The sequence below is a fragment of the Anomalospiza imberbis genome, chromosome 20, assembly GCF_031753505.1.
Source record: "Anomalospiza imberbis isolate Cuckoo-Finch-1a 21T00152 chromosome 20, ASM3175350v1, whole genome shotgun sequence".
In the NCBI taxonomy this organism is placed as follows: Eukaryota; Metazoa; Chordata; class Aves; order Passeriformes; family Viduidae; genus Anomalospiza; species Anomalospiza imberbis.
This window is the reverse complement of record NC_089700.1, coordinates 3,399,287-3,421,640: the sequence shown is the minus strand read 5'-3', so window position 1 is coordinate 3,421,640 and position 22,354 is coordinate 3,399,287. Positions and strand designations below refer to the sequence as shown.

The following is a 22,354-nucleotide window of genomic DNA, read 5'->3' as shown; positions in this document are numbered from 1 at the left end:
AGGGGCTCTTTGCCATCTGCATGGGCTTCAGCGCTCTGGCACTGAGCTGGGCTGGGGCAGGGGGCACGGGGACTCTCCCTGCCCACCTGGATTGCCATGGGCTGCCCGTGGCAGGGCAGGGCTCTTTGCGCTGTTGCTGCCCTGGCCATCACCTCTGACATCCCTGCTCCTCGGACTGTTTCACAGGTCCTTCGTGAGGAGATTGGTGGGGTAAAGGCAGAACTTTCCCACCTTTCAGAGCATATTAGGAAGATCCAGAAAGACCAGGTCTGTGCAGACCACTGTGGTAGTGAAATTGTTTTCCTCAAAGACATTCAACAACTTGCCTCTCTCACCATTTTCTCCTACAGTCCTACATGGCAGGGGACATAAAGAAGATCCAGGAGATGCAGGACAAGGTGAAGTGCTGCTGGGAGCATGTTTTGGGTCTGAGACAGCAGCCTGTACCCTCGGCTCTGCTGGCTGGAGGCTCAGTACCCTTGGCCCTGCTAGATGCACGGACCGTGCTGCCTGCAGAGCCCTGCCAGCCTGGCTGAGCCCGGCCCTGCGCTGTCCCCGGGGCTCCACAAACCACAGCAGGGGTCAAGGCCTTGCAGGTCCCCACTGACCCTCCCAGAGGCTCACTGCCACCACTCCTCTCTCCTAGGACATGGCTCTCATCCAGGATCTCCGTGAGGAGATGGACAGGATAAAGGCCACGCAGATGTGCATGGAAGGAGACATAAAGAAGATGAAGGAGTCCCTTGCCTTAGTGAGCTGTTGGGTCATGTAATCTTTAGGCTTCCATGGGGACCTTCAATGTGATTGCAAGAGCAGGGTTTGGGATCAGGGTCTCAGGAGCGGGTGGAGGACCCTGGGTCTGCCCATGCAGCTGAAGGGCCCCCACGCTGGGACAGCAGGATGTCCGTGCCCTGACTCTACCGCTACTGGCTTTCCAGATGAAGAAGCTGCAGGAGGACCTTAAAAAGCTGAGGCAGGACGCAGCCAGGTGGAAAGAAGAGAGCAGTAAGGAGATCTCTCAGCAAATTGAGTAAGAGGACAGGAGTGGGTTTCATACCCTGTGGGGCTGCAAGGGAGCCCTGCTGGTCTGGGAGCATCCTGGTTTGCAGGCACAGGATGCCCAGCAGCCCTGCAGGGGTAACCCTGACCTTGCCCCCATCCCGCTGGCCAGGGCTTTGAGGCAGGAGACAAAGCAGGATCTGCAGAAGATGGGAGAGCAGCAGGAGATGAGGTATACCACGCTGGAGCAGCTGGTGACTGAGACAGCCAAGAAAGTGGACGAGCAGGTGAGGTCCTGGGGGAGCATTCCCACCACCGCTGGCTTGGTGCACTAGTCCTGGTGGGGTTACCGGCCATATTCTCTGACTGGCTGGTGCCACCTAGCATTGCTGATTCCATTCATCCCATCTCTGAGCCAATTTCTTCTGCCTCTCCTGAAGCTTGGCGGTACAGGAGAGACAACTGTGGGCCTACTGGAGGAGCTGGAATGGGGGAATGGAGACTGCTCCAGTTGCACCTTCAACATTAGAGCCTATTTGGGGAAGCTCCTCCAGCACTGCGAGAAACTCCAGGAGAAGGTGGAATCCCTGGAGTCTCAGCAGATGGCCATGAGAAAACTCAAGAAAATGATGAGGAACTGGGGCCAGGTAGGCTGTTGGCAGCATGGGGGCTGAGGACATCCCCTAGCTGGATGTGCTGTAGTCTGGGGGAGACCCCAAACTGCCCAAATTGGCCTGGACCAGTCAGTGGCATGGACAGAGATTAAAGCCTTGATGCAAACGTCCTATTGACACTGAGAGCTCATGGCCACTGGCTGAGAAATGCGGGTCTGCCCCGGTGGAGCAGCCAGACTCCCTTTTGCTCCGTACCATGTTTTTTCCTTCCCTGAAGCTGGAGCATGACCATGAGCGGCTGCGCTACATGGAGGCTACAGTTATACAGATGAAAGGAGACTGTGAGAAGCTCAGCTTTGTTTCTGGGACCCTGCAGAAAGACTCTGAACAAAAGCAGAAAGCAATAGAGGTGTGTGGCTGAAATAACTGTGGTGCCAGAGCATGCCCCAGGCACTTGTTGTGATTCCAGGCAGGAATCACAAGAATGTCCCCTGCTGACCCTTTCAGCACTGTGCTGGTTCCAAGTGTCTTTCCTTGAGGTTTTTGGGCAGGGAGAGTGGGTTATGTTCTGGCCAGGAGGCAGCTCCAACCTTGCTCTGGTGTCATGGGTTTCTTTCTGTACTGAAAGATGCTGTTCCAGTCTCTGGAGAAGCTGCAGAAGGAGAAGGCAAATGAGCAGGACGTGATGGCAGCAATGGACATGGTACAGTCGCAGTGGGCCTCTCTACCAGCCCAAGGGGTTCCCAGGCAGGGTGACAAATGCCCCTTGTCCCTTGGGGGCTGGGTGGCAGAACTGGCCTGGGGAGGGAGAATTTCCTGAGCTCGTGGGGTCCCTCACCCTCCAGATGATGGGACCAAACTCACCAGGGTGATGGGGCAAATGGGGCCACAGCACCCTGAAAGGGGCATGATGGCCTGGAGGAAGCACTTCTCCTCTGCCCCTCTTGCACATGTGCTGGCCCTGCCTGTCGTTCCTCATCCCTTTCCCCACCGCTCTCCTGCTGTTCCCATCTGCTAGAAGGTGGACAAAGCTGCTTTGGGCAGCAAAGTCAATTGCAGCCAGTTTGACGCAAATATGGAGCGCCTCGATGAGAGGATGCAGGAGTTGCAGAGCCAGATTTCAGGCCAGGAACAGCACTGGAATAAGATGCAGCAGCAGCTCAATGTTGTGGTGGAAGAAAAGGTGAGGGGTACCTCGTCCCCACCATGACAAACTGGCACCTTTGGGACTTGACAGCCTGAGGCAGCATCCCTCTGAGGATCCCCCTCCAGGCATTTCCCTGGAGAGCTCCGTGTCACATCCCGGGGCAGCTGGCTGAGGCTGTGCACCTGTTCACAGCTGGATCGCCTGGAGCTGAAGACTTTCAGCTCCCAGATGGACAAGGTCTTGAACAGGAACATGGAGGAGCTTGAGAACAGGCTGATGCGTGAAAACGCTGCTGGGATTAAGAAGTGAGTGTGACGGAGATTCTGATGGCTCTGGGGACAGCCATGGTCCCGTTCCCTCCAGCTGCCCCACACACTGCCCGTGTGCTCCCCTGCCTTGGGACCAATCCAGCTGCTACATGAGCCACGGGGATGCTGATGAAGCAGCTGCACCTTCTCCTTCCACCAGCAGCAGGTCCCACACAGGAAAGGAGGCAATGAGGACAGGGCACCTGCAGGACAGAGCCCTCCCAAAGCACAATGGGGCTGTGGGTGCAAAGGCTCCCAGAAGCCAGGCTGGGAGATGGCAACACCCAGGCAGGGCTGTGACCAGCAGTGTCCCATGGCTGGGTCGTGCCCTGCCCTCCTGGCCAGGCACACAGGGGACTTTGGTGCCAGAGAGGGGCTGAAAGCGCCGCAGGGGCTGCTTGGGATGGTGCCACGGGTGCCTGTGCCCTTCACCTGGCACCAGCCAGCACGTTGGGGATGGGGAGAAACAGGCTCAACAGCCCACGGGTCACCCTGCAAACGCCGTGACCCTGTGCAGTGACCTGCCCGGCACCTGGCTGCTGCCAGCCAGCTGCTGCCTGTGTGCGGGCAGGGCTGTGGCCCCAGGAGCTCAGCCAGCCCTCTTCTCTCACCCTCCTTAGGCAGCTGCCAGTCCCTTTCACGTGCCTGTCCTGCGACCGCATGCTCGCCGTGCAGGTTCCTGGCCAGTGAGTAGCAGCAGTGCATCGCGGGCAGCGGGGCCGTGATGGGCGGAGAGGGGTGCCAGCAGTGACCGCCGTGCTGGGCACGGGGGTGACAGTGTCTGCTTGGGAGGCTCTGATGTGGGGAGCCCCCTCTGCAGCCCTGCCATCAGCAGGGGTGTGGGGGCTCATCCCAAGGGCTACAGGCAGCAGGATACCATGGGGTACAGTCCTCTGGGTTTGGGGGTGCTGCCTCCAACAGGAACAGCTTGTTTGTCCCCTGTCACACACCTGTGACTCCTGCCCTCCCCAGGTACCCCGAGACACTCCCGTATTTGCAGCCGCTGCCCCCCAGCAAGGAGCCACAGCACAGCCAAAGGTAAGGGCCCCGAGGACACATCCCCAGCTCCCGGGGTGCAGGCTAGCCCTGACACAGCAAGGAGGGCTCTTGCCTGGGCTGGGGCAGAGGAGCTTGGGGGGGACTGGGCAGGGCAGGGCAGGGGAGCAGAAGGCAGCTGTGGAGGGCCACTGCTGCCCCCAGCTCTGGAGGGTTTTGCATTTTTTGCCTTGCACTGCCCTGTCTGGCCCACCTCTCTGTCCCAAGGCTGCTGAAAGCACATCTGATGAGCTGTGCCTGTTTTCAATCTGAGCTCAGACTTGGTGGGCAGCCGTGTGCCTTCTGTGAAAGGAGTTCCCAAAACCAAGCCCTGCAGCTGGGACAGGCCAGCTCCTGCCCGCTGGTGCCCTGTGCACATGGACCTGCCATGGCCATGGCCAGCAGAGCTGGCTGTGGGGACAGAGCCAGCAGATCCAGCCTACTGGGATGGGCTTGGGGCTCCTGCAGCAGGTGGACAGGAGCTGGGAGGGACATGGCCCTGCAGGCAGCACTGCCAGGCCCCTCCCGGGCACAGCAGGGTGAAGCCTGGGATGCCACAGGGCTGGGCACTGAGTGTCCTCTGCCCCATCCCACAGGAGGCCGGTGGCCCATGGCAGTGACCCCCGTGTGCCACAGAGCTCTGGGGACCATCAGAGCAGCAGCTCCACGATGCAGAACATCAAGGCTTCCGCACATAAAACTGCACAGCTGCAGCGTCTCCCCAACAAGGTAGGGATGATGAAGGTGTGGACACAAACTGTTGACTGAAGCTTGATAGCGTTGCTGACTATCCAGGGGGAATCTGTGCCTTCAGTCCCCAGGGAGACCTGGGTTGGGAGGATTATTGGGGGATGCTGGATTGGGCCCTGCTTTGCAGCCAGCTGCTCTCTCCTCCTCAGCCCAGTGTGACCCAGCTGCTGGACAGGGATGGACACATCTCAAGGGGCCACAATGACCAGCATCCTATGGCGATCAGGACACAGCATGCATCAGGTATGGCCCTGTTAGGGCATAGGGGTTAAGGAGGACAGGGGGCTGATTATCTGCTGGGTACCGCCTGCGGGATGAGTAGGGCTCTGTGTGCCGAGCTGCTTTATGGGGCATAGGTATTTTGAGCTGGGAGTAAGAAGGAAGGGGCAGAAACAGAATGGAGCAGGAGGACTGGCTCATGGGGCAACTGAGCTTGGAGCTGGAGTAAGGTGGGAGAAATGCCATGGCCAGTGTGGGACAAGAGCTTGAGTACTGGTGGGGGGGGCAGCACCTGTAGGCTCACCCTTGCCCTTCAACCCCCAGGCCCTGCCGTCTCACGAGAGCACCGGCCAAGCACAGCCCCCCGACACATCTCATGGGCACCAGGGCTCGTCCAGCCTCTCCAGCCCCGCCGGACATCAACAGCCCCCAGCCAGCTGGAAAGGACTCAGCTCCCAGCGCTCGATCTTGGACATCTTGTCAGAAGCGAGAAACGCCTGTGACAATGGTGTTCAGAAACATGATTTTTTTTTAGTTGTATTAAGTTAATAAAAACCCTTAAAATGGCAGGCAGAGCCTTGTCTCACCAGCCTCTCTCTTCCCTGGGCTCCCTGATGCTCCTTAAGCTCCTTCCCCCCTGCTGCGGCTGTGCCACCAGGCTGAGCAGATCGAGCCCTGGGCCAGGCCCTGAGGCTGCTGCTGGTCCCGTGGCGCCTGCGGGGCAGCTCTGAGCACCTGGGCCTGCTGTGGCAGCAGGAGCAGCACTGCACAGCCCGCGGCCCTGATGGGCTGGGAAGCCACGGGCACATCCCCCTGGGGCCCGGCTGGCACTGCTGGCGCTGCTGCTCTCGGGTGCCGGCTGAAATCCTTACAGGCAGCCCTGACGCCCACTCAGGAGTTGCTTGGAGCCGCTCCCGACGGCTGGCCCCGACCCCCGGCCCCCAAGTGCACTCGTCCCTTCATCTCTGCACTGGGAGACTCCAAGCTCATTCGTCAGCTTCCTCCTCCTCTTCCTTTCTGAGGGGCAGCGTTAGGGGCTGGCCCAGCACGGCCTGGCAGCCCCTGCCCACTGCTCCCTGACAGGAGCCAGAGCTGCTTTCCAGCCTGGCACCCCCGGCGTGTCCCGCAGCCTGGGGCCGATCCTGCCCAAAGCCGGGGAGGCCCTGCGAATGAGCTCGGCCATCCCGGGCTAGAGCAGCTCCCTAGGCGGGGGAACACAGCGGGGCATGGGGGCACACACGGGGGACACACGCCGGGTGCCGCTTCCCCGTGTCCCCATTCCCGCAGAGCAGCGCAGTGTGCCTGGGCTGGGACGGATCCGAGCACAGAGGAACGTCTGTGCTGTGACCGGAGAAAGGACACTGCAGGTGTGTGGAAAAATTCACAATGCCAGAGGTTTATGCCCAAAAGGGTGACTGAGAAGTCCTGTAACATTATTCAAATAAAGTGAGAGGCCATGGGGTAGTTCCCATGGGGGCTCCCAAACTGGGGGAGGATGCAGCCCACTTTTAGTCACAATTTCCCAGACACATCACTCTCTTCCTTTCCTCATTCGCTGAGGTACCCGTACAGACTTCCCAAATCGCCTGCTCTATGTTCCACTCTACTATGCGCTTTCCTGCTTCCCACTTTTATTTTTCTTTCTGAAACAAAACACTATTCATATTGAATCTTTGGGGTTTTTTTTTCTGTTAATCCAGCAATTTAACACAGCCTTGGCTTAGGTAAAGTCCGTGTCAATTGGTAACCTTTTCCAGAACTGATAATTTCTTCCATTACTTCCCTATCTCTAAATCAATGGCCCTATCTACAAGCAGATGCAGATACTCTGTTTATAAAGACACATTCATTTTATACCTTTCACAGGGATGCTCCTCACATTGTTGTTTGGCTAGAAAACCTTACCAAGAGGGTTTCAAATTACGCAAAAGTGGCAGATATGTAATAGTCAGTGGAACCTTGAAATGTCTAAAAGAAGGAACGGTGGCCCAAGGCAGTTACGGGGCTCTCTGGCCGCCTAAAGTAGAACGTGTATATCCCTGGCTAATAAACGCCAGTACCATCTTGAGCCATGCAGGATGGCTCAGGATCATCCCTCCCCAGCCCATTTGGAGCCCTTTAGTGACTGAAAAGCGCTTGAAAGTCTGGCAGGACAGGAGAGGCCTCGCTGTTTTTCTTTTAATCAGTTTAAGACTTGAGTTACAGCTCAGCCAGTTCTTCATCTGCTGTGTCGGTGTCCTGTCTGTGGCATCTCGTGTTCTTGGTTTCTTCCTGCATTGTGGAGCAGGCCCTAAGCCTGGCTTTGCTGTGCGGTGAACTGTCAGCGTAAGTCACCACGGGCAGGGCACCGCAACAACCACAAAGGCCCAGATGAAGCCCAAAGGGTACATTTATCTTTGTTTCCTCCCCAAGAGATCGTCCTGCTGTACCCCCGTGTTCTCCCCGAGTTTGTTTACCCCTGGGTTTTAGCTTCCCTCAAAGCTGTCCCTCATGGCATTCCCCACCCCTTGGTCCAACTCTCCCCCTGCCTGTCAAGGCAGTCCACGCCTTGATTCCGGAACCTTCTCTGCCACTCAAACCTTGGGCCAATCCCTGTCTGCAGCACCCCTTTGGAATGCTCCTATTCCTGGAAGCCCCACTGGCCCATGTGACCCATCCTCTCCACCCTCCTACCCCAATTGGCCCCAGACGCTTGATGTAATCCCCTGACTCCTCCTCTGAGGATTCCCTGTTTGTTAGCTGTTGGTATCCACCCCCTGCCTTGTAGCTGCACTACACCCTTTGCACAGGAGTGCCTGGGGCGCTTTGTTTCAGCTGGCTTCACCTGGAGTAAAGTGTTCCTTGTGGAACCGCAAGACGGAGAGCCTCCTCCTTTCTCCTCTCGTGGTCCCTGTTGTGGCTTGTGTCTGGCACCTTAGAGCAAGTGCCTCTAAAGGTTCAGCCTCAGCTCAATCCCCATACCGAGGCAGTTCCCCACTCCTGGCGAGGCGCCGGAGTTCAGAGAGCTAGCCAGGGCTCCAGCAGTCACTTCAGTGTGGGAGGAGGAGAATGAAGATCTCCCTTTGCTGCAGTATGTGGGTGATCTTTTAATTGCTACAGGAACTGAAGCTAGATGCATTGAAATGACCCTCAGTTTGCTGAACTTTTTGGGACAAGCCAGTGACAGGGTATCCAGGAAGAAGGCCCAGAGTGCCAAAGAGCATGTTCTGTAGCTGAGCTTCACCATTTCCCAGGGCCAGCCAAGCCTTGGAACAGAAAGGATGGAGGCAATTTGCCATACTCCAGAGCCAAGGTCTGTTTGCAAGTGAAGAACATTTCTGGGGATGGGTGGTTGGTGTGAGCTCTGGGTTCCTAATTCTGGCCTAGGGTAAGAGCTTTATATGCAGCCCTGAGAAACCCCCAAGGAGGTGCTACACCAAGGAGGTGCTACAGTGCACTCCAGAATGCCAGAGGCTTTCAGAGACCTCAGGAGAGCTCTAATGTCGTCCCTGCACAGGCAGTACCTGACTTGACCAAGCCTCTTGAGCTGTTTGTTCACAAACACTGAGGTTATGGACATGGAAAGGGGCCATAAGATATTTTTCCAAACAAGTGGACAGTGTAAGTTACAGGATGTCCTGGCTGCCTTTAACTTGTAGCAGCAACTGTCTTTTTAATACAAGAAGCCCAGAACGGACCACGGGCTAGAAAAAGACTGTTCATGTTCCACCCTTTGTCCTCTCTGTTCCAGGACAACAAGGAGGTCACCGATTACCCCCAAGTTGAATGCTCAAGTACCCAGTTGTCCTGTTGGATCAGGATGATGTGGAACTGCAAACACAACATGACTGTCACAACATGCCTCACAACATGCCTGTCTTCTAGCTATGGAGCAGCTTCGCTCCAGCAGAAGAGATCCTCTGGATCTCTGGATCTGGGCTCCAAATGGGCTGGGGAGGGACTTGGCACAAGGGCCTTGAATGACAGGGCAAGGGGGAATGGCTTCACACTGCGAGACTGCAGGGTTAGATGGGCAATTGGAAAGAAAATCTTCCTGCGAGGGTCGTGATGCCTTGGCACAGGTTGCCCAAAGAAATGGTGTCTGCCCCATTCCTGAAAGTGTCCAGGGCCAGGCTGGATGGCACTTGGAGCAACCTGGTCTAGTGGAAGGTGTTCCTGCCTGTGGCAGGGGATTGCAAAGAGAGAATCTTTGAGGTCCCTTCCAGCCCAAGTCATTCCATGACTCTATGACTTCATGAGTCTGTGACCCAGTGGCTCACAGGGGTGAGCTGTTGTGCTGCCTGGCAACGGGAGTTGTGATGACAAAGGGCATGAGCAGAGCAGGCTCCAGTCCTCTGATGGACAAGGAAGGAGGAAGGAGCCTGTTGGCTGCTCATCCTTTTTATTATTGCGTTTGCTCACCCCTGACAGACCCAGCTGGGCAGGAAGGATTGTGATAGATCAGGGACAGAGTCCCTGTCTGTGTGTGCAGACATGGCAACATCCCTGGACACACTCAGCCTCTCCCAGATGCTGGATCTTGCCATCGGGGCGCCCCAGAAGGGGGCCATGAACTTTGCAGCCATGCGAAAACTGCTGCAGGCCATGCTGGAGCACCTGGACGGGCAGTACCTGACCAGCCAGGAGCCGTGGCCGGGCCAGCTGAGTGGCCCCTCACTTGCTGATCTGGCCACTGACGTGAAAAAGATGAAGGAGGAGATGGAAGAGTACAGGGAACACATGTCCAAGGTAGGGGCTCTTCCCAGCCCCCGGGGCACTCCCCCACCAGACAGCCCCTCCCCGCTTCCTCAGACAGCAGTGCTTGGCACTGCCCTCAGTGCCCCGGCACAGCCCCTGGCAGGGGCTCTTTGCCATCTGCATGGGCTTCAGCGCTCTGGCACTGAGCTGGGCTGGGGCAGGGGGCACGGGGACTCTCCCTGCCCACCTGGATTGCCATGGGCTGCCCGTGGCAGGGCAGGGCTCTTTGCGCTGTTGCTGCCCTGGCCATCACCTCTGACATCCCTGCTCCTCGGACTGTTTCACAGGTCCTTCGTGAGGAGATTGGTGGGGTAAAGGCAGAACTTTCCCACCTTTCAGAGCATATTAGGAAGATCCAGAAAGACCAGGTCTGTGCAGACCACTGTGGTAGTGAAATTGTTTTCCTCAAAGACATTCAACAACTTGCCTCTCTCACCATTTTCTCCTACAGTCCTACATGGCAGGGGACATAAAGAAGATCCAGGAGATGCAGGACAAGGTGAAGTGCTGCTGGGAGCATGTTTTGGGTCTGAGACAGCAGCCTGTACCCTCGGCTCTGCTGGCTGGAGGCTCAGTACCCTTGGCCCTGCTAGATGCACGGACCGTGCTGCCTGCAGAGCCCTGCCAGCCTGGCTGAGCCCGGCCCTGCGCTGTCCCCGGGGCTCCACAAACCACAGCAGGGGTCAAGGCCTTGCAGGTCCCCACTGACCCTCCCAGAGGCTCACTGCCACCACTCCTCTCTCCTAGGACATGGCTCTCATCCAGGATCTCCGTGAGGAGATGGACAGGATAAAGGCCACGCAGATGTGCATGGAAGGAGACATAAAGAAGATGAAGGAGTCCCTTGCCTTAGTGAGCTGTTGGGTCATGTAATCTTTAGGCTTCCATGGGGACCTTCAATGTGATTGCAAGAGCAGGGTTTGGGATTAGGGTCTCAGGACCGGGTGGAGGACCCTGGGTCTGCCCATGCAGCTGAAGGGCCCCCACGCTGGGACAGCAGGATGTCCGTGCCCTGACTCTACCGCTACTGGCTTTCCAGATGAAGAAGCTGCAGGAGGACCTTAAAAAGCTGAGGCAGGACGCAGCCAGGTGGAAAGAAGAGAGCAGTAAGGAGATCTCTCAGCAAATTGAGTAAGAGGACAGGAGTGGGTTTCATACCCTGTGGGGCTGCAAGGGAGCCCTGCTGGTCTGGGAGCATCCTGGTTTGCAGGCACAGGATGCCCAGCAGCCCTGCAGGGGTAACCCTGACCTTGCCCCCATCCCGCTGGCCAGGGCTTTGAGGCAGGAGACAAAGCAGGATCTGCAGAAGATGGGAGAGCAGCAGGAGATGAGGTATACCACGCTGGAGCAGCTGGTGACTGAGACAGCCAAGAAAGTGGACGAGCAGGTGAGGTCCTGGGGGAGCATTCCCACCACCGCTGGCTTGGTGCACTAGTCCTGGTGGGGTTACCGGCCATATTCTCTGACTGGCTGGTGCCACCTAGCATTGCTGATTCCATTCATCCCATCTCTGAGCCAATTTCTTCTGCCTCTCCTGAAGCTTGGCGGTACAGGAGAGACAACTGTGGGCCTACTGGAGGAGCTGGAATGGGGGAATGGAGACTGTTCCAGTTGCACCTTCAACATTAGAGCCTATTTGGGGAAGCTCCTCCAGCACTGCGAGAAACTCCAGGAGAAGGTGGAATCCCTGGAGTCTCAGCAGATGGCCATGAGAAAACTCAAGAAAATGATGAGGAACTGGGGCCAGGTAGGCTGTTGGCAGCATGGGGGCTGAGGACATCCCCTAGCTGGATGTGCTGTAGTCTGGGGGAGACCCCAAACTGCCCAAATTGGCCTGGACCAGTCAGTGGCATGGACAGAGATTAAAGCCTTGATGCAAACGTCCTATTGACACTGAGAGCTCATGGCCACTGGCTGAGAAATGCGGGTCTGCCCCGGTGGAGCAGCCAGACTCCCTTTTGCTCCGTACCATGTTTTTTCCTTCCCTGAAGCTGGAGCATGACCATGAGCGGCTGCGCTACATGGAGGCTACAGTTATACAGATGAAAGGAGACTGTGAGAAGCTCAGCTTTGTTTCTGGGACCCTGCAGAAAGACTCTGAACAAAAGCAGAAAGCAATAGAGGTGTGTGGCTGAAATAACTGTGGTGCCAGAGCATGCCCCAGGCACTTGTTGTGATTCCAGGCAGGAATCACAAGAATGTCCCCTGCTGACCCTTTCAGCACTGTGCTGGTTCCAAGTGTCTTTCCTTGAGGTTTTTGGGCAGGGAGAGTGGGTTATGTTCTGGCCAGGAGGCAGCTCCAACCTTGCTCTGGTGTCATGGGTTTCTTTCTGTACTGAAAGATGCTGTTCCAGTCTCTGGAGAAGCTGCAGAAGGAGAAGGCAAATGAGCAGGACGTGATGGCAGCAATGGACATGGTACAGTCGCAGTGGGCCTCTCTACCAGCCCAAGGGGTTCCCAGGCAGGGTGACAAATGCCCCTTGTCCCTTGGGGGCTGGGTGGCAGAACTGGCCTGGGGAGGGAGAATTTCCTGAGCTCGTGGGGTCCCTCACCCTCCAGATGATGGGACCAAACTCACCAGGGTGATGGGGCAAATGGGGCCACAGCACCCTGAAAGGGGCATGATGGCCTGGAGGAAGCACTTCTCCTCTGCCCCTCTTGCACATGTGCTGGCCCTGCCTGTCGTTCCTCATCCCTTTCCCCACCGCTCTCCTGCTGTTCCCATCTGCTAGAAGGTGGACAAAGCTGCTTTGGGCAGCAAAGTCAATTGCAGCCAGTTTGACGCAAATATGGAGCGCCTCGATGAGAGGATGCAGGAGTTGCAGAGCCAGATTTCAGGCCAGGAACAGCACTGGAATAAGATGCAGCAGCAGCTCAATGTTGTGGTGGAAGAAAAGGTGAGGGGTACCTCGTCCCCACCATGACAAACTGGCACCTTTGGGACTTGACAGCCTGAGGCAGCATCCCTCTGAGGATCCCCCTCCAGGCATTTCCCTGGAGAGCTCCGTGTCACATCCCGGGGCAGCTGGCTGAGGCTGTGCACCTGTTCACAGCTGGATCGCCTGGAGCTGAAGACTTTCAGCTCCCAGATGGACAAGGTCTTGAACAGGAACATGGAGGAGCTTGAGAACAGGCTGATGCGTGAAAACGCTGCTGGGATTAAGAAGTGAGTGTGACGGAGATTCTGATGGCTCTGGGGACAGCCATGGTCCCGTTCCCTCCAGCTGCCCCACACACTGCCCGTGTGCTCCCCTGCCTTGGGACCAATCCAGCTGCTACATGAGCCACGGGGATGCTGATGAAGCAGCTGCACCTTCTCCTTCCACCAGCAGCAGGTCCCACACAGGAAAGGAGGCAATGAGGACAGGGCACCTGCAGGACAGAGCCCTCCCAAAGCACAATGGGGCTGTGGGTGCAAAGGCTCCCAGAAGCCAGGCTGGGAGATGGCAACACCCAGGCAGGGCTGTGACCAGCAGTGTCCCATGGCTGGGTCGTGCCCTGCCCTCCTGGCCAGGCACACAGGGGACTTTGGTGCCAGAGAGGGGCTGAAAGCGCCGCAGGGGCTGCTTGGGATGGTGCCACGGGTGCCTGTGCCCTTCCCCTGGCAACAGCCAGCACGTTGGGGATGGGGAGAAACAGGCTCAACAGCCCACGGGTCACCCTGCAAACGCCGTGACCCTGTGCAGTGACCTGCCCGGCACCTGGCTGCTGCCAGCCAGCTGCTGCCTGTGTGCGGGCAGGGCTGTGGCCCCAGGAGCTCAGCCAGCCCTCTTCTCTCACCCTCCTTAGGCAGCTGCCAGTCCCTTTCACGTGCCTGTCCTGCGACCGCATGCTCGCCGTGCAGGTTCCTGGCCAGTGAGTAGCAGCAGTGCATCGCGGGCAGTGGGGCCGTGATGGGCGGAGAGGGGTGCCAGCAGTGACCGCCGTGCTGGGCACGGGGCTGACAGTGTCTGCTTGGGAGGCTCTGATGTGGGGAGCCCCCTCTGCAGCCCTGCCATCAGCAGGGGTATGGGGGCTCATCCCAAGGGCTACAGGCAGCAGAATACCATGGGGTACAGTCCTCTGGGTTTGGGGGTGCTGCCTCCAACAGGAACAGCTTGTTTGTCCCCTGTCACACACCTGTGACTCCTGCCCTCCCCAGGTACCCCGAGACACTCCCGTATTTGCAGCCGCTGCCCCCCAGCAAGGAGCCACAGCACAGCCAAAGGTAAGGGCCCCGAGGACACATCCCCAGCTCCCGGGGTGCAGGCTAGCCCTGACACAGCAAGGAGGGCTCTTGCCTGGGCTGGGGCAGAGGAGCTTGGGGGGGACTGGGCAGGGCAGGGCAGGGGAGCAGAAGGCAGCTGTGGAGGGCCACTGCTGCCCCCAGCTCTGGAGGGTTTTGCATTTTTTGCCTTGCACTGCCCTGTCTGGCCCACCTCTCTGTCCCAAGGCTGCTGAAAGCACATCTGATGAGCTGTGCCTGTTTTCAATCTGAGCTCAGACTTGGTGGGCAGCCGTGTGCTTTCTGTGAAAGGAGTTCCCAAAACCAAGCCCTGCAGCTGGGACAGGCCAGCTCCTGCCCGCTGGTGCCCTGTGCACATGGACCTGCCATGGCCATGGCCAGCAGAGCTGGCTGTGGGGACAGAGCCAGCAGATCCAGCCTACTGGGATGGGCTTGGGGCTCCTGCAGCAGGTGGACAGGAGCTGGGAGGGACATGGCCCTGCAGGCAGCACTGCCAGGCCCCTCCCGGGCACAGCAGGGTGAAGCCTGGGATGCCACAGGGCTGGGCACTGAGTGTCCTCTGCCCCATCCCACAGGAGGCCGGTGGCCCATGGCAGTGACCCCCGTGTGCCACAGAGCTCTGGGGACCATCAGAGCAGCAGCTCCACGATGCAGAACATCAAGGCTTCCGCACATAAAACTGCACAGCTGCAGCGTCTCCCCAACAAGGTAGGGATGATGAAGGTGTGGACACAAAATGTTGACTGAAGCTTGATAGCGTTGCTGACTATCCAGGGGGAATCTGTGCCTTCAGTCCCCAGGGAGACCTGGGTTGGGAGGATTATTGGGGGATGCTGGATTGGGCCCTGCTTTGCAGCCAGCTGCTCTCTCCTCCTCAGCCCAGTGTGACCCAGCTGCTGGACAGGGATGGACACATCTCAAGGGGCCACAATGACCAGCATCCTATGGCGATCAGGACACAGCATGCATCAGGTATGGCCCTGTTAGGGCATAGGGGTTAAGGAGGACAGGGGGCTGATTATCTGCTGGGTACCGCCTGCGGGATGAGTAGGGCTCTGTGTGCCGAGCTGCTTTATGGGGCATAGGTATTTTGAGCTGGGAGTAAGAAGGAAGGGGCAGAAACAGAATGGAGCAGGAGGACTGGCTCATGGGGCAACTGAGCTTGGAGCTGGAGTAAGGTGGGAGAAATGCCATGGCCAGTGTGGGACAAGAGCTTGAGTACTGGTGGGGGGGGCAGCACCTGTAGGCTCACCCTTGCCCTTCAACCCCCAGGCCCTGCCGTCTCACGAGAGCACCGGCCAAGCACAGCCCCCCGACACATCTCATGGGCACCAGGGCTCGTCCAGCCTCTCCAGCCCCGCCGGACATCAACAGCCCCCAGCCAGCTGGAAAGGACTCAGCTCCCAGCGCTCGATCTTGGACATCTTGTCAGAAGCGAGAAACGCCTGTGACAATGGTGTTCAGAAACATGCTTTTTTTTTAGTTGTATTAAGTTAATAAAAACCCTTAAAATGGCAGGCAGAGCCTTGTCTCACCAGCCTCTCTCTTCCCTGGGCTCCCTGATGCTCCTTAAGCTCCTTCCCCCCTGCTGCGGCTGTGCCACCAGGCTGAGCAGATCGAGCCCTGGGCCAGGCCCTGAGGCTGCTGCTGGTCCCGTGGCGCCTGCGGGGCAGCTCTGAGCACCTGGGCCTGCTGTGGCAGCAGGAGCAGCGCTGCACAGCCCGCGGCCCTGATGGGCTGGGAAGCCACGGGCACATCCCCCTGGGGCCCGGCTGGCACTGCTGGCGCTGCTGCTCTCGGGTGCCGGCTGAAATCCTTACAGGCAGCCCTGACGCCCACTCAGGAGTTGCTTGGAGCCGCTCCCGACGGCTGGCCCCGACCCCCGGCCCCCAAGTGCACTCGTCCCTTCATCTCTGCACTGGGAGACTCCAAGCTCATTCGTCAGCTTCCTCCTCCTCTTCCTTTCTGAGGGGCAGCGTTAGGGGCTGGCCCAGCACGGCCTGGCAGCCCCTGCCCACTGCTCCCTGACAGGAGCCAGAGCTGCTTTCCAGCCTGGCACCCCCGGCGTGTCCCGCAGCCTGGGGCCGATCCTGCCCAAAGCCGGGGAGGCCCTGCGAATGAGCTCGGCCATCCCGGGCTAGAGCAGCTCCCTAGGCGGGGGAACACAGCGGGGCATGGGGGCACACACGGGGGACACACGCCGGGTGCCGCTTCCCCGTGTCCCCATTCCCGCAGAGCAGCGCAGTGTGCCTGGGCTGGGACGGATCCGAGCACAGAGGAACGTCTGTGCTGTGACCGGAGAAAGGACACTGCAGGTGTGTGGAAAAATTCACAATGCCAGAGGTTTATGCCCAAAAGGGTGACTGAGAAGTCCTGTAACATTATTCAAATAAAGTGAGAGGCCATGGGGTAGTTCCCATGGGGGCTCCCAAACTGGGGGAGGATGCAGCCCACTTTTAGTCACAATTTCCCAGACACATCACTCTCTTCCTTTCCTCATTCGCTGAGGTACCCGTACAGACTTCCCAAATCGCCTGCTCTATGTTCCACTCTACTATGCGCTTTCGTGCTTCCCCCTTTTATTTTTCTTTCTAAAACAAAACACTATTCATATTGAATCTTTGGGGTTTTTTTTCTGTTAATCCAGCAATTTAACACAGCCTTGGCTTAGGTAAAGTCCGTGTCAATTGGTAACCTTTTCCAGAACTGATAATTTCTTCCATTACTTCCCTATCTCTAAATCAATGGCCCTATCTACAAGCAGATTCAGATACTCTGTTTATAAAGACACATTCATTTTATACCTTTCACAGGGATGCTCCTCACATTGTTGTTTGGCTAGAAAACCTTACCAAGAGGGTTTCAAATTACGCAAAAGTGGCAGATATGTAATAGTCAGTGGAACCTTGAAATGTCAAAAAGAAGGAACGGTGGCCCAAGGCAGTTACGGGGCTCTCTGGCCGCCTAAAGTAGAACGTGTATATCCCTGGCTAATAAACGCCAGTACCATCTTGAGCCATGCAGGATGGCTCAGGATCATCCCTCCCCAGCCCATTTGGAGCCCTTTAGTGACTGAAAAGCGCTTGAAAGTCGTGCAGGACAGGAGAGGCCTCGCTGTTTTTCTTTTAATCAGTTTAAGACTTGAGTTACAGCTAAGCCAGTTCTTCATCTGCTGTGTCGGTGTCCTGTCTGTGGCATCTCGTGTTCTTGGTTTCTTCCTGCATTGTGGAGCAGGCCCTAAGCCTGGCTTTGCTGTGCGGTGAACTGTCAGCGTGAGTCACCATGGGCAGGGCACCGCAACAACCACAAAGGCCCAGATGAAGCCCAAAGGGTACATTTATCTTTGTTTCCTCACCAAGAGAGGGATCCCCCAGGCAGCTCCTGGGCAGAGGTCACGGGTAGGGCCAGCAGCCCCACAGAGCTCAGTCCCTGGCAGAGAATCACCAACCTGCTGCTTTCACCTGGGTTTCAGACCTGGCTACTGGCTGGTTTGGCACAGCAAAGCCAGGGCCTGGTTTGGAGCATCCACTGGGATCAGCCTTTGCCAGGGAAGCAGTGGGGTGCTGTTCCTCATGCCGGAGGTGCAGGAGGACCCCCGTGAGCCCCTCGCTGAGCTATAGGCTTGTTGGGGCATAGACTCCTTCCTCCTCTGGAGTTCAGGGCAAAGAGTCTCCGTGGTGAAGCCTTTGTACAGTTTCCTCCGAGTCAGGGTTTATGTCAGCTTGACAGTCCCTAAAGAAGACAATGAAATCATTTCTCCTGCTAATGTCCCCAAGACTGTGGGGGAAGACAAACCAGGATCTTCCCTTGCACACCTGCATCCACCCCCGTCTGCCCCTTTCCAAAACATGCTCTGTTCACCCCTAATCCTTCCTGCTCCAAAGCTCTACAGCAGGTGAAGGGGCTTGCGATATTATAACTTTTAATTAATTTTTATAATTAATCTTTAGCAGTGTAAGTCCAACTCTTAGCCAACAGGTAGCTAAACTTCTTTTCTTTTCAGAGGGGGTTATTATTAGAGTTTGATTGGGAAAATCAGGGAAACTTTTAGTTTTGCTAAACTAACACTTCAAAGCTTCAGTGAACAAAGCTGAAAAGTGGACATGTAAAATGCAGGATTTACAGCCCTCCAAGGAGTTGTTGTTGCAGAGACCAGAAGACAAAGAAGAGATTAATAAAAGAAAATTCAGTAAATGCCGGATAACTCCATGCCTTGGAAAAAGATAATAATAGAGAGGCAGAAAAATGTGGGCTCATTAGGATGAGAAGCAAGAAAGCTCTAACCAGTAGAGGTTAGAGTACTAACTAATGAAGAGAATGATGTGATTTAGAATGGAGGACCATTGATTTCTTTGTTTGCTAGAAACAGATAACTAAGTGAAAAGTTTTGTGCCCGTGTGTGGCTGGAACTACCCGCTCCACGTGCCCTGACCAGCGCAAAGTAACACTTAACTCGCCAGTACTAAAACCATCGTGTTTGAGGATTTCATTTATCCCGGTTTTGGCGACCGTTTCTAGTGACCCGGATGGAACCATGCTCCTTCTTTTGCTCCATGGATTCACGGGATCGAGAGGACTCCAGTGCACTCCAAAGATTTTTCAGGGAGATCCTCCGATGCCCTAATCCAGTGAGTTCAAGGCAAAGACCCCTGGGATTTCAGTAAGGTACTTGCAGACCCACTGTTAACTCCAGGTGGAGGAATTGTGGCAATGGCAAAAGTGGGGGAAGAGGCTGAGAGAGGGCATGCTCAGAATGTTCAGCGGGGATCAGTCCTTCCCTCCTGCACATCCCTGGCGGGAAGGGGTGGAAAACACTGCCACTGTGTTGGTGCGGACCAACGGAATTCCAGGGAAGTCAAAAGCAGTGGAACCAGCAAGGATTCAGTTGGAGCTTGACGGAAAACTGGTCAGGGAGAAAAATTATTCTTTGAAGTTAGAAGCTAGAAGAGGGTTAGATGAATGAATTGCTGAGTTTTGCAAGATGGATCACTGAGGGCATGTGAGTCACAATATAGGACACCTCTCCTGCCAGTAAAGGAGCCACATACTGATGAACCCAGGCCAGTAGAAGATGTCAGAGCTGTCAGTAAAATAGTGTGGGACTTAGACCCAGTGGTAGCAAGTCCTTGTACACTTTTAAGCCCAGTTAAGGAATCTGATGAGTCCACTGTTGTGGATGTTAAGGATGCTTTTTCTGCATTGCCCTTGAAACTGAAAGTCAACTCTTGTTTGTCATTCAATGGGAAGTTCCTTGATGGGCCATGAAACCCAACTGAAGTGGAACGTTCTTTCTCCAAGGTTCAAAAACCACCCCACATTGTTTGAGAACTCTTTCAATTGGAGAGGAGTTAGGAGGAAACATCTCCTAACAGACAACAGGTTTTGGCACTCCCTCCCACAGCAAGGAATTTTTTGGAAGAAAGTGCAAAAGCTGTTTATTTAACACACAGAGTGCAGGCAGGCACGGGAAGCAGAATGAATAATGTTAGCTATCCAAACCTTCTCTCTGTGGAGAAAGCTGGTGGATTCACAGTTCTTTCTGTAGGAGCGGCTCAGCTCCTCATGAGTCTGGAGCCAGGACACCAGTCCCAGGGCCCCCCCTCCGGGCTGGGACGCAGGGCTCCCGGTGATGTTCTGGTGTTTTGGGCCGGGGAAAAGCCGAACAGTTGCAGGAGAAAAAGCCACCGTGCTGGGAAATCTTCTTGCATTGTCAAACAAACAAGAAGCCAGCTAATAGCAAAGATGTACTCCCTCTGTCCATGCTGCACAAGACAGCTGAGCGAGCCTGGGGAGGGATGTGTGAAAACCACACCAAAGGAATTCCACCAGCTTTCCACCCCTCTCTCAGGCCTAGCTTAAAGCTACAGGACCCGTGTCCGGGCATAAAGCAGACAGTAGGGGCACAGTATCACACTGTCACCCCAAGACAAGAACCAGCTGGCAAAAGAATTGGAGGCACGGTGTTGCGGTTTGAATTAATGTTATCGATTCCTTGTTAACTGGTTCGTCCTGCTGTACCCCCGGGTTCTCCCCGAGTTTGTTTACGCCTGGGTTTTAGCTTCCCTCAAAACTGTCCCTCATGGCATTCCCCACCCCTTGGTCCAACTCTTCCCCTGCCTGTCAAGGCAGTCCACACCTTGATTCCGGAACCTTCTCTGCCACTCAAACCTTGGGCCAATCCCTGTCTGCAGCACCCCTTTGGAATGCTCCTATTCCTGGAAGCCCCACTGGCCCATGTGACCCATCCTCTCCACCCTCCTACCCCAATTGGCCCCAGACGCTTGATGTAATCCCCTGACTCCTCCTCTGAGGATTCCCTGTTTGTTAGCTGTTGGTATCCACCCCCTGCCTTGTAGCTGCACTACACCCTTTGCACAGGAGTGCCTGGGGCGCTTTGTTTCAGCTGGCTTCACCTGGAGTAAAGTGTTCCTTGTGGAACCGCAAGACGGAGAGCCTCCTCCTTCCTCCTCTCGTGGTCCCTGTTGTGGCTTGTGTCTGGCACCTTAGAGCAAGTGCCTCTAAAGGTTCAGCCTCAGCTAAATCCCCATACCGAGGCAGTTCCCCACTCCTGGCGAGGCGCCGGAGTTCAGAGAGCTAGCCAGGGCTCCAGCAGCCACTTCAGTGTGGGAGGAGGAGAATGAAGATCTCCCTTTGCTGCAGTATGTGGGTGATCTTTTAATTGCTACAGGAACTGAAGCTAGATGCATTGAAATGACCCTCAGTTTGCTGAACTTTTTGGGACAAGCCAGTGACAGGGTATCCAGGAAGAAGGCCCAGAGTGCCAAAGAGCTTGTTCTGTAGCTGAGCTTCACCATTTCCCAGGGCCAGCCAAGCCTTGGAACAGAAAGGATGGAGGCAATTTGCCATACTCCAGAGCCAAGGTCTGTTTGCAAGTGAAGAACATTTCTGGGGATGGCTGGTTGGTGTGAGCTCTGGGTTCTTAATTCTGGCCTAGGGTAAGAGCTTTATATGCGGCCCTGAGAAACCCCCAAGGAGGTGCTACACCAAGGAGGTGCTACAGTGCACTCCAGAATGCCAGAGGCTTTCAGAGACCTCAGGAGAGCTCTAATGTCGTCCCTGCACAGGCAGTACCTGACTTGACCAAGCCTCTTGAGCTGTTTGTTCACAAACACTGAGGTTATGGACGTGGAAAGGGGCCATAAGATATTTTTCCAAACAAGTGGACAGTGTAAGTTACAGGATGTCCTGGCTGCCTTTAACTTGTAGCAGCAACTGTCTTTTTAATACAAGAAGCCCAGAACGGACCACGGGCTAGAAAAAGACTGTTCATGTTCCACCCTTTGTCCTCTCTGTTCCAGGACAACAAGGAGGTCACCGATTACCCCCAAGTTGAATGCTCAAGTACCCAGTTGTCCTGTTGGATCAGGATGATGTGGAACTGCAAACACAACATGACTGTCACAACATGCCTCACAACATGCCTGTCTTCTAGCTATGGAGCAGCTTCGCTCCAGCAGAAGAGATCCTCTGGTACAAGATCCGGACTGGGAATTGTCCAGAGGTGGGAGCAATTTTGTGAGCAAAGGAAAGCAGCAATTTGGGTGTGCAGTAGGGCCCAATCAAAGCCATCCATTACTTCTTACCACCTCTGCACACAAGGCTGAGCTGCTCACTCTCTGGCCGCCTGGAATTGTCTCAGGGGAAGAAGGGGAACATATGGGCTAATTCTAAATGTGCATTTGGAGCAGCACATGCCCACGGAGCTCTCTAGAACAAAGGAGGGCTCCTTTCAGCACGAGGATCTCCTGCCAAAGGTGGAGACGTTATCAGGCAACCACTAGAAAGTGTTCAGGTACCAGCCAGAGTGGCTCTCATGCATTGTGAAGCTCATCCATTTGGAAATACATCAGCTGGTGTAGGAAACCGACTGGCAGATAAAGCTGCTCAAGGGGTGTCAGAGAAAAGCATCCTAATAGTTGCTGCACCAAAATGTGTGACCTTTCAAATGTAACCCCAGAATTACAAGCCCAAGATAAAACACTGGCAAAATCACATGGCCCTAGATTTAAAATATGATGAGTTTTGCCACAAGGTTTTATGAAGTAGTTTAATAGCAATCGTTGCATTTTAGTGTCTTAAGTCTTCCTAAGTATTGAATGATTGAAGTGGATGTAATCTTAAAAGAAAGAATTAAGATAACTTTCAAAGAAGGGAATTGTTGGAAAATATATAACTTTCTAATTCGCTATTCCAATTATTTGTTTTCATTAACTCTGTTAATATTAGCTTTACTTAGTCATAAGCAGTGCAGTTTTCCACTGGAGCACGTAGCAGGATTTTATACAAACTGCTGGTACTG

At 55.5% G+C, this 22,354-nt stretch overlaps 4 protein-coding genes across 4 annotated transcripts in view; 3 read left to right on the top strand and 1 right to left on the bottom strand.

Annotated features, from left to right (window-relative positions):
* LOC137485614 (glutamine-rich protein 2-like) overlaps positions 1-22,354 on the bottom strand; it is an 86,556-nt gene that overhangs the window by 57,464 nt on the left and 6,738 nt on the right. The window lies entirely within an intron of this gene.
* Positions 593-1,636, top strand: LOC137485510 (ribonuclease Y-like). Its single transcript, XM_068210037.1, has 3 exons — positions 593-751; positions 939-1,030; positions 1,172-1,636. Exons 1-3 carry the CDS (start codon positions 650-652, stop codon positions 1,332-1,334), a joined length of 357 nt encoding a protein of 118 aa, XP_068066138.1. The 5' UTR covers positions 593-649; the 3' UTR covers positions 1,335-1,636.
* On the top strand, positions 10,503-11,303 carry LOC137485511 (ribonuclease Y-like). The gene is made up of 3 exons (XM_068210038.1): positions 10,503-10,661; positions 10,849-10,940; positions 11,082-11,303. The coding sequence occupies exons 1-3, from the start codon at positions 10,560-10,562 to the stop codon at positions 11,242-11,244; spliced, it is 357 nt and encodes a 118-aa protein (XP_068066139.1). The 5' UTR covers positions 10,503-10,559; the 3' UTR covers positions 11,245-11,303.
* Positions 11,780-15,073, top strand: LOC137485977 (glutamine-rich protein 2-like). Its single transcript, XM_068210826.1, has 7 exons — positions 11,780-11,932; positions 12,152-12,226; positions 12,542-12,706; positions 12,863-12,975; positions 13,599-13,664; positions 13,951-14,016; positions 14,610-15,073. The coding sequence occupies exons 1-7, from the start codon at positions 11,780-11,782 to the stop codon at positions 14,779-14,781; spliced, it is 810 nt and encodes a 269-aa protein (XP_068066927.1). The 3' UTR covers positions 14,782-15,073.